This window comes from Triticum aestivum, chromosome 3A (genome assembly GCF_018294505.1).
Source record: "Triticum aestivum cultivar Chinese Spring chromosome 3A, IWGSC CS RefSeq v2.1, whole genome shotgun sequence".
Taxonomy (NCBI): Eukaryota; Viridiplantae; Streptophyta; class Magnoliopsida; order Poales; family Poaceae; genus Triticum; species Triticum aestivum.
Genome location: NC_057800.1, coordinates 637,859,793 through 637,870,508, shown reverse-complemented (window position 1 = coordinate 637,870,508; position 10,716 = coordinate 637,859,793). Strand labels below are relative to the sequence as shown.

The following is a 10,716-nucleotide window of genomic DNA, read 5'->3' as shown; positions in this document are numbered from 1 at the left end:
CCGGATACCCGTCGGTACTTGAAGGGTATAGTGATGCGAATTGGATCTCTGATGCTGATGAGATGAAGGCCACAACTGGGTATATGTTTACTCTTGGAGGTGGCGCTGTTTCCTGGAAGTCTTGCAAGCAAACGATCTTAACGAGATCGACAATGGAAGCAGAATTAACGGCATTAGACACATCTGGTGTTGAAGCGAGATGGCTTCGAGATCTTTTGATGGACTTGCCATTGGTTGATAAACCGGTTCCGGCTATCCTTATGAACTGTGACAATCAGACTGTCATCACCAAGGTGAAGAGTTCAAAGGACAATATGAAGTCCACCAAACACATAAGAATGAGATTAAAAGCTGTCAGAAAATTAAGAAACTCCGGAGTGATAGCATTGGACTATGTCCATACGGCTAAGAATCTGGCAGATCCCTTTACAAAAGGGCTATCACGTGTTGTGATAGATAATGCATCGAGGGAGATGGGTATGAGACCCACATGAGTTGCCATGGTGGTAACCCAACCTATATGATCGGAGATCCCGTGAACTAGGACCTGGGAAAACAAGCCAGTGGTGAACTGAGGAGAGTAACTATACTAACCCACTCCGTTGGAGATGCAATACTCTCGATACTGTATGGTAGGATGACTACGGTCTCAATGTGTTCCAAAGCTTATAAAAGCAAGATGCTATCCTACAGAGCGATCTTTGGAGGAACACACCTATATGAGCCCGACTGCTGGTCACAGTCTATGAGATTGGGGTGATCTCTAGTAAGCTCATGAATAGGCCAGGAGTGTGACTTATATGCTCCACCCGAGGGGTCAGCCTTCGGCAGCCTAGTACTAGTAAGACATGTAGTGAAACTTCTTTACGCCAAACTGACAATTCAAGGCATAGTCCATTGTTCAGTTGTGAAGGAGTGTAGCCACTTGTTCTAGGTGAAGTTCAACCTTAACAGGTCTTTACTGAAACATTGGTATATCGAAACAGCAATTGGAACAGAGGACACAATGGGCCCTCGAGATCTGGTGGGGGATTGCTGAAATCTGAGATGGGCTCTAGGCCCATATTGCAATTTCTGAAAAATCTCTAAGGGCCCATGTGGGTTATATGGCACTAGGTGTGGTGGGAAGTTTAGTCCCACCCCGGAAGTGGAAGGAGAGTTGGAGTGGTTTATAAGGGTTTCTCTTCTACATGCTATTGGAGCTTGAGAAGAGAAGAGGCCCTCGCGCACTCCTCCTCCGCCGCCCGCCTCGCCACGCCACGCCTCGTCACGACGCGCCGCGGGTTGCGGGATTGAGCCGAGCCGAGCTCACACCTACGCGCTTATTTTTGCCAGTCACTAACGGAGAGTTTTCTGACAGCTGGGCCACGATCTGAGACGTCGGATCGTGGACTGTCACGGACTCGGACGTGGGTCGAGCCCACGTCTCTCCACGCGGCTGCGCCTATAAGTATGCGGTGTCTCCTAACCCTAGCCGCCACGAACAGATCACATCTACTCACGCGCACGCCCACCGTCGTTCCTTTGCTGATGCTGCCGCCGGTGACTCCATCTCGTCCGCCACGTACACGGTCAATGGGAGAGCAGGTCTCCGAAACCACGCCCTTCTGGTTCCTGTACGGGGTGAGGGGCGAATAGGTTTTTGGGCAGCGATTACGCGACTGCTCGCTTCCGATCGTCTACTTCCTCTACGTCTGCGTCGCCTTCATCATCACCATGTCCACCGACGCCGACCGTGCCGCCGCCGAGAAAGCTGAAGCCGACAAGAAGGTCGCCGAGGACGCCGCTGCTGCCACCAAAGCCGCGGCCTCTGCGTGGCCTACTGGAGGGTATAACTCGTTTATCCCGCTCCTGATTATTTTCATATTAGCAGTACTAGCAGTATGTGTAGATTTGTCTACTGTTTGCTTAGTACGTGCATGTTTAGATCAGAGTCAGTACGTCATCAACTTAGTCAATGCCATGCTAGTGATTTACTCATGGATTAATTTAATCGAGAAATTTCCTATTTACTCAACAATCCAAAAACCTATTATGTGTAGGAATTTCTCGGCAAGTGGTTTTGCCGCTGCACTGAAACCGGATAAGTTTACCGGTACATACTTCAAGCGTTGGCATGGCTAAAGATCAATTGAGATACTCTCAAACACCATATTTGGATATTTGGATATTCGGACTGCACACCATCTCAAACACCATATGATCCTAGCGTATTGATTCGAAAGTCCAAAGGCATGGCTAAAGATCAATTGAGATACTCTCAAATCATTGGTTCACTGATGTACCTAGCGAGCGCAACGAGGCCTGACATCGCGTTTGCTGTGAGCAAACTGAGCCGGTTTGTTTCCAAACCGGGTGATGTACATTGGCATGCTGTTGAGAGAGTTATGCGCTATCTGAAAGGTACTATGAACTATGGACTTCACTATACCGGATACCCGTCGGTACTTGAAGGGTATAGTGATGCGAATTGGATCTCTGATGCTGATGAGATGAAGGCCACAACTGGGTATATGTTTACTCTTGGAGGTGGCGCTGTTTCCTGGAAGTCTTGCAAGCAAACGATCTTAACGAGATCGACAATGGAAGCAGAATTAATGGCATTAGACACATCTGGTGTTGAAGCGAGATGGCTTCGAGATCTTTTGATGGACTTGCCATTGGTTGATAAACCGGTTCCGGCTATCCTTATGAACTGTGACAATCAGACTGTCATCACCAAGGTGAAGAGTTCAAAGGACAACATGAAGTCCACCAAACACATAAGAATGAGATTAAAAGCTGTCAGAAAATTAAGAAACTCCGGAGTGATAGCGTTGGACTATGTCCATACGGCTAAGAATCTGGCAGATCCCTTTACAAAAGGGCTATCACGTGTTGTGATAGATAATGCATCGAGGGAGATGGGTATGAGACCCACATGAGTTGCCATGGTGGTAACCCAACCTATGTGATCGGAGATCCCGTGAACTAGGACCTGGGAAAACAAGCCAGTGGTGAACTGAGGAGAGTAACTATACTAACCCACTCCGTTGGAGATGCAATACTCTCGATACTGTATGGTAGGACGACTACGGTCTCAATGTGTTCCAAAGCTTATAAAAGCAAGATGCTATCCTACAGAGCGATCTTTGGAGGAACACACCTATATGAGCCCGACTGCTGGTCACAGTCTATGAGATTGGGGTGATCTCTAGTAAGCTCATGAATAGGCCAGGAGTGTGACTTATATGCTCCACCCGAGGGGTCAGCCTTCGGCAGCCTAGTACTAGTAAGACATGTAGTGAAACTTCTTTACGCCAAACTGACAATTCAAGGCATAGTCCATTGTTCAGTTGTGAAGGAGTGTAGCCACTTGTTCTAGGTGAAGTTCAACCTTAGCAGGTCTTTACTGAAACACTGGTATACCGAAACAGCAATTGGAACAGAGGACACAATGGGCCCTCGAGATCTGGTGGGGGATTGCTGAAATCTGAGATGGGCTCTAGGCCCATATTGCAATTTCTGAAAAATCTCTAAGGGCCCATGTGGGTTATATGGCACTAGGTGTGGTGGGAAGTTTAGTCCCACCCCGGAAGTGGAAGGAGAGTTGGAGTGGTTTATAAGGGTTTCTCTTCTACATGCTATTGGAGCTTGAGAAGAGAAGAGGCCCTCGCGCACTCCTCCTCCGCCGCCCGCCTCGCCACGCCACGCCTCGTCACGACGCGCCGCGGGTTGCGGGATTGAGCCGAGCCGAGCTCACACCTACGCGCTTATTTTTGCCAGTCACTAACGGAGAGTTTTCTGACAGCTGGGCCACGATCTGAGACGTCGGATCGTGGGCTGTCACGGACTCGGACGTGGGTCGAGCCCACGTCTCTCCACGCGGCTGTGTCTATAAGTATGCGGTGTCTCCTAATCCTAGCCGTCACGAACAGATCACATCTGCTCACGCGCACGCCCACCGTCGTTCCTTTGCTGCTGCTGCCGCCGGTGACTCCGTCCCGTCCGCCGCGTACACGGTCGACGGGAGAGCAGGTCTCCGAAACCACGCCCTTCTGGTTCTTGTACGGGGTGAGGGGCGAATAGGTTTTTGGGCAGCGATTACGCGACTGCTCGCTTCCGATCGTCTACTTCCTCTACGTCCGCGTCGCCTTCATCATCACCATGTCCACCGACGCCGACCGTGCCGCCGCCGAGAAAGCTGAAGCCGACAAGAAGGTCGCCGAGGACGCCGCTGCTGCCACCAAAGCCGCGGCCTCTGCGTGGCCTACTGGAGGGTATAACTCGTTTATCCCGCTCCTGATTATTTTCATATTAGCAGTACTAGCAGTATGTGTAGATTTGTCTACTGTTTGCTTAGTACGTGCATGTTTAGATCAGAGTCAGTACGTCATCAACTTAGTCAATGCCATGCTAGTGATTTACTCATGGATTAATTTAATTGAGAAATTGCCTATTTACTCAACAATCCAAAAACCTATTATGTGTAGGAATTTCTCGGCAAGTGGTTTTGCCGCTGCACTGAAACCGGATAAGTTTACCGGTACATACTTCAAGCGTTGGCAGACTAAGACCACGTTATGGCTCACGGCTATGAACGTGTTCTGGGTCACCGGTGTCTCCACGGGAACGATTGCTCCTGAACAGGAGAAGGCGTTCAAGGAGGCTACCGTTGTGTTTCTCGGAGCAGTTCTTAGCGTGATCGGAGATAAACTGGTCGACGCATATTTACATGTGCATGTCGCCAAGGACTTGTGGGAGGCGCTCGAATCTAAATTCGGGGCCACCGATGCAGGGAGCGAGATGTATATTATAGAGCAGTTCCACGATTACAAGATGGTTGAAAACCGTCCTGTATTGGAGCAGGCTCATGAGATAATATGCATTGTTAAGGAACTTGAGCTTCTCAAGTGCGAGTTACCGGGCAAGTTTGTCGCGGGCTGCATAATCGCTAAGCTCCCTAATTCCTGGAGGAACTTTGCCACCACTCTGAAACATCAGAGGCGTGAATTCTCTGTGGAGGATGTCATTGGCCATCTGAGTGTTGAGCAGAATTCGAGGGCAAAAGACTCGCACGGAAAAGGGGCCGAAGGGACTTCTGTTGCCAACATGGTGAACCAGAAGAACTTCAACTCCCACAAGCCCAAGGGAAAGAACGGTGTCCAACACAATACCGACTTTAAGAAGAAGGGTAAGAAGACCTTCAAGAAGAACAAGAAGGACGAGGGTTGCTTTACTTGTGGTTCGGTTGAACATTGGGCCAACAAGTGCCCAAACAAGTACAAGAAGTCAGGACATGACTCCAAGTCTGTCAACATGATTGTGGGCAACAATGAGAATGGTGCATCTGGGTACGGTAATTTATTTACTGTTTTTTCAGTGTTTCAACCCAACGATTGGTGGGTGGACACAGGTGCAGGTGTTCATGTGTGTGCTGACATTTCATTGTTCACTTCTTACCAGGTCACAGGTCACGGGTCCGTATTGATGGGGAATGGCGCGAGTGCTTCTGTTCATGGTGTTGGCACGGTCGATCTGAAGTTTACTTCGGGAAGGATCGTGCAGCTGAAGAACGTGCAGCATGTCCCCGCCATCAAGAAGAACCTCGTTAGTGGCTCCCTTCTATGTAGAGAAGGGTTTAAGTTGGTTTTCGAGTCTAATAAATTAGTTGTTACAAAATATGGACTCTTTGTTGGAAAAGGTTATGAGAGCGGAGGGATGTTCCGCCTTTCCCTCGCAGATTTTTGTAATAAAGTCGTGAACCATATTCATTTGAATGTTAATGAATCTGAAGTTTGGCATTCACGTCTTTGTCACATTAGTTTTGGTGTTATGACGCGGCTAGCCAAGTTGGATTTAATCCCGAGTTTCACTTTAGCCAAAGGTTCTAAGTGCCTTTCATGTGTGCAAGCTAAGCAACCTCGCAAGCCTCATAAGGCCGCGGAGGAGAGACACCTGGCACCATTAGAACTCATACATTCTGATCTTTGTGAGATGAATGGTGTGTTGACTAAAGGTGGAAAGAGATACTTCATGACATTGATAGATGATTCCACTAGATATTGCTATGTGTATCTGTTAAATACTAAAGATGAGGCTCTACACTACTTTAAAATCTATAAGGCAGAAGTTGAAAATCAACTTGAAAAGAAAATTAAACGAGTCCGGTCAGATCGTGGTGGAGAGTACTTCTCGAGTGAGTTTGATTCCTTCTGTGCGGAACACGGCATTATTCATGAGAGGACGCCTCCCTATTCACCCCAGTCAAACGGGGTTGCCGAGCGGAAAAACCATACTCTAACTGATTTGGTTAACGCCATGTTAGATACATCGGGTTTATCCAAGGCATGGTGGGGGGAGGCTATATTGACGGCATGTCATGTCCTGAATAAAGTTCCGACAAAGGATAGTGAGATCACTCCCTATGACAAATGGGCAAAGAGAAGGATGACACTCTCGTACTTGCGCACTTGGGGCTGTTTGGCGAAAGTCAACGTGCCGATCCCCAAAAAGCGTAAGCTTGGACATAAGACCGTGGACTGCATTAATTTGGGCTACGCTAAGAACAACGTTGGCTATAGATTTCTAGTAGTGAAATCTGAGGTACTTGACCAGAAGATCGGTACAATTATGGAGTCTAAGGATGCTACATTCTTTGAGGATATTTTTCCTATGAGAGATATGCAAAGCACTTCTAGACAGGAATCTGAGGAGACTCCTGAACCTGCCATCCCTATGGAATATTATGAACAAACACATGATGAAAATCCCGAGGAGGATGACGAGGAAACCCTTGGTAGGGGCAAGAGACAAAGGACTGCAAAGACCTTTGGTGATGATTTCTTCGTGTACCTCGTGGATGATACTCCCACTTCTATTTCAGAAGCGTATGCCTCTCCAGAAGCTGACTACTGGAAGGATGCGGTCCGTAGCGAGATGGATTCCATCATGGCTAACGGGACATGGGAGATCACTGACCGTCCCTATGGTTGCAAACCACTGGGATGTAAGTGGGTGTTCAAAAAGAAGCTTAGGCCCAATGGTACGATTGAAAAGTACAAGGCTAGGCTTGTGGCCAAGGGCTATGACCAGCAAGAAGAGGAAGATTTCTTTGATACTTATTCACATGTGGCTAGACTGACCACCATTCGAGTATTACTCTCGTTGGCGGCCTCACATGGTCTTCTCGTCCATCAGATGGATGTTAAGACGGCTTTTCTAAATGGAGAGCTAAAGGAGGAAATCTACATGCAACAGCCTGATGGCTTTGTGATAGATGGTCAGGAAAGAAAGGTGTGTAGGTTGATAAAATCTTTATATGGCCTGAAACAAGCACCTAAGCAATGGCATGATAAGTTTAATACAACTCTGACATCTGTTGGTTTCGTTGTTAATGAGGCTGACAAATGTGTATACTATCGCCATGGTGGGGGCGAAGGAGTTATACTGTGCTTGTATGTTGATGACATACTGATATTCGGAACAAACCTCAAAGTCATTGAGGAGGTCAAATCGTTTCTATCTTAGAACTTTGAGATGAAAGACCTTGGTGTGGCTGATGTTATCTTGAACATCAAGCTACTGAGAGATAATGAGGGTGGGATCACACTTCTGCAATCCCATTACGTTGAGAAGGTGTTGAGTCGTTTTGGATATTCGGACTGCACACCATCTCAAACACCATATGATCCTAGCGTATTGATTCGAAAGTCCAAAGGCATGGCTAAAGATCAATTGAGATACTCTCAAATCATTGGTTCACTGATGTACCTAGCGAGCGCAACGACGCCTGACATCGCGTTTGCTGTGAGCAAACTGAGTCGGTTTGTTTCCAAACCGGGTGATGTACATTGGCATGCTGTTGAGAGAGTTATGCGCTATCTGAAAGGTACTATGAACTATGGACTTCACTATACCGGATACCCGTCGGTACTTGAAGGGTATAGTGATGCGAATTGGATCTCTGATGCTGATGAGATGAAGGCCACAACTGGGTATATGTTTACTCTTGGAGGTGGCGTTGTTTCCTGAAAGTCTTGCAAGCAAACGATCTTAACGAGATCGACAATGGAAGCAGAATTAACGGTATTAGACACATCTGGTGTTGAAGCGAGATGGCTTCGAGATCTTTTGATGGACTTGCCATTGGTTGATAAACCGGTTCCGGCTATCCTTATGAACTGTGATAATCAGACTGTCATCACCAAGGTGAAGAGTTCAAAGGACAACATGAAGTCCACCAAACACATAAGAATGAGATTAAAAGCTGTCAGAAAATTAAGAAACTCCGGAGTGATAGCGTTGGACTATGTCCATACGGCTAAGAATCTGGCAGATCCCTTTACAAAAGGGCTATCACGTGTTGTGATAGATAATGCATCGAGGGAGATGGGTATGAGACCCACATGAGTTGCCATGGTGGTAACCCAACCTATATGATCGGAGATCCCGTGAACTAGGACCTGGGAAAACAAGCCAGTGGTGAACTGAGGAGAGTAACTATACTAACCCACTCCGTTGGAGATGCAATACTCTCGATACTGTATGGTAGGATGACTACGGTCTCAATGTGTTCCAAAGCTTATAAAAGCAAGATGCTATCCTACAGAGCGATCTTTGGAGGAACACACCTATATGAGCCCGACTGCTGGTCACAGTCTATGAGATTGGGGTGATCTCTAGTAAGCTCATGAATAGGCCAGGAGTGTGACTTATATGCTCCACCCGAGGGGTCAGCCTTCGGCAGCCTAGTACTAGTAAGACATGTAGTGAAACTTCTTTACGCCAAACTGACAATTCAAGGCATAGTCCATTGTTCAGTTGTGAAGGAGTGTAGCCACTTGTTCTAGGTGAAGTTCAACCTTAACAGGTCTTTACTGAAACGCTGGTATATCGAAACAGCAATTGGAACAGAGGACACAATGGGCCCTTGAGATCTGGTGGGGGATTGCTGAAATCTGAGATGGGCTCTAGGCCCATATTGCAATTTCTGAAAAATCTCTAAGGGCCCATGTGGGCTATATGGCACTAGGTGTGGTGGGAAGTTTAGTCCCACCCCGGAAGTGGAAGGAGAGTTGGAGTGGTTTATAAGGGTTTCTCTTCTACATGCTATTGGAGCTTGAGAAGAGAAGAGGCCCTCGCGCACTCCTCCTCCGCCGCCCGCCTCGCCACGCCACGCCTCGTCACGACGCGCCGCGGGTTGCGGGATTGAGCCGAGCCGAGCTCACACCTACGCGCTTATTTTTGCCAGTCACTAACGGAGAGTTTTCTGACAGCTGGGCCACGATCTGAGACGTCGGATCATGGGCTGTCACGGACTCGGACGTGGGTCGAGCCCACGTCTCTCCACGCGGCTGCGCCTATAAGTATGCGGTGTCTCCTAACCCTAGCCGCCACGAACAGATCACATCTGCTCACGCGCACGCCCACCGTCGTTCCTTTGCTGCTGCTGCCGCCGGTGACTCCATCCCGTCTGCCACGTACACGGTCGACGGGAGAGCAGGTCTCCGAAACCACGCCCTTCTGGTTCCTGTACGGGGTGAGGGCGAATAGGTTTTTGGGCAGCGATTACGCGACTGCTCGCTTCCGATCGTCTACTTCCTCTACGTCCGTGCCGCCTTCGTCATCACCATGTCCACCGACGCCGACCGTGCCGCCGCCGAGAAAGCTGAAGCCGACAAGAAGGTCGCCGAGGACGCCGCTGCTGCCACCAAAGCCGCGGCCTCTGCGTGGCCTACTGGAGGGTATAACTCGTTTATCCCGCTCCTGATTATTTTCATATTAGCAGTACTAGCAGTATGTGTAGATTTGTCTACTGTTTGCTTAGTACATGCATGTTTAGATCAGAGTCAGTACGTCATCAACTTAGTCAATGCCATGCTAGTGATTTACTCATGGATTAATTTAATCAAGAAATTGCCTATTTACTCAACAGACACGACCTCTAGGAGCCGGTCATAGATTTCTTTGTGGGACGCTGCCTCGTCGTCGGCTTTGGGTGCAGAGGAGGAGGATTGTGGAGAGGACGCCATGAAATTTGTGTGATTCGTGAAGGCCCGTTTGTACAGCGCTCCACTTTATGCAACGAGAATGCCCAGATGTTCCTGCTAATAAAGATCTTGTGTTCTTGTCGTTCCTTCACTTGTTTTCTAATATCCCCTCTCTCATCAATTTTAATTGGCGGGAGTCCTTCTACCGTTTTGTCTGTCTCGCATCATCCAACCACCACCTCCTACCGTTTCCCCACCATTATTCCCGTCTGTGCCAACTATAAGAAACTGTTTAAGATAGTCTAGAATTTTCTTTTGAGTATATATAAACGGTAATGTTTGTAACCAGTGGACCGGCCGAAACTTCGGCCGGTCGAGCACGAGCTGTCAATTTAAGTGGGATCGAACGATGGATCTCGGTCCGCACTTTTCCCTTGTCCTTATCTTCAACGCCCTCTCAACAATTCTCCATCACATGTCTCTTTTTTTTTCTCCCGCACAGTGCATCACGCTCTATCTTCTCCGACACACGAGCTCTTGCATCTCCCGTGCCAAGACGCATCTCCCTTGCCAAGATGGGGCATGCGCAGCCGGCGTCGCCATCGATTTTCGCACACGCTTTTTTAGACAAGGTTTTTCCTGGAACTGATGTCTCCGGGTGCTCCAACGACGAGATGCGGGAACCACCCTGCCGTCGTGCTGGAACCGTTTTTACGTTTGCTGGAGCAGGCTAGCGGCAGAGCTT

General features: G+C 48.3%; 1 protein-coding gene across 1 annotated transcript in view; it reads right to left on the bottom strand.

Annotated features, from left to right (window-relative positions):
* Positions 1-10,013, bottom strand: part of LOC123058869 (cytosolic sulfotransferase 5-like) — a 15,849-nt gene extending 5,836 nt beyond the window's left edge. Inside the window, exon 1 of the mRNA XM_044481542.1 lies at positions 9,921-10,013. Coding sequence (XP_044337477.1) covers positions 9,921-10,013 — 93 coding nt within the window. The remainder of the gene's footprint in view (positions 1-9,920) is intronic.
* Positions 10,014-10,716: the final 703 nt, after the last annotated feature.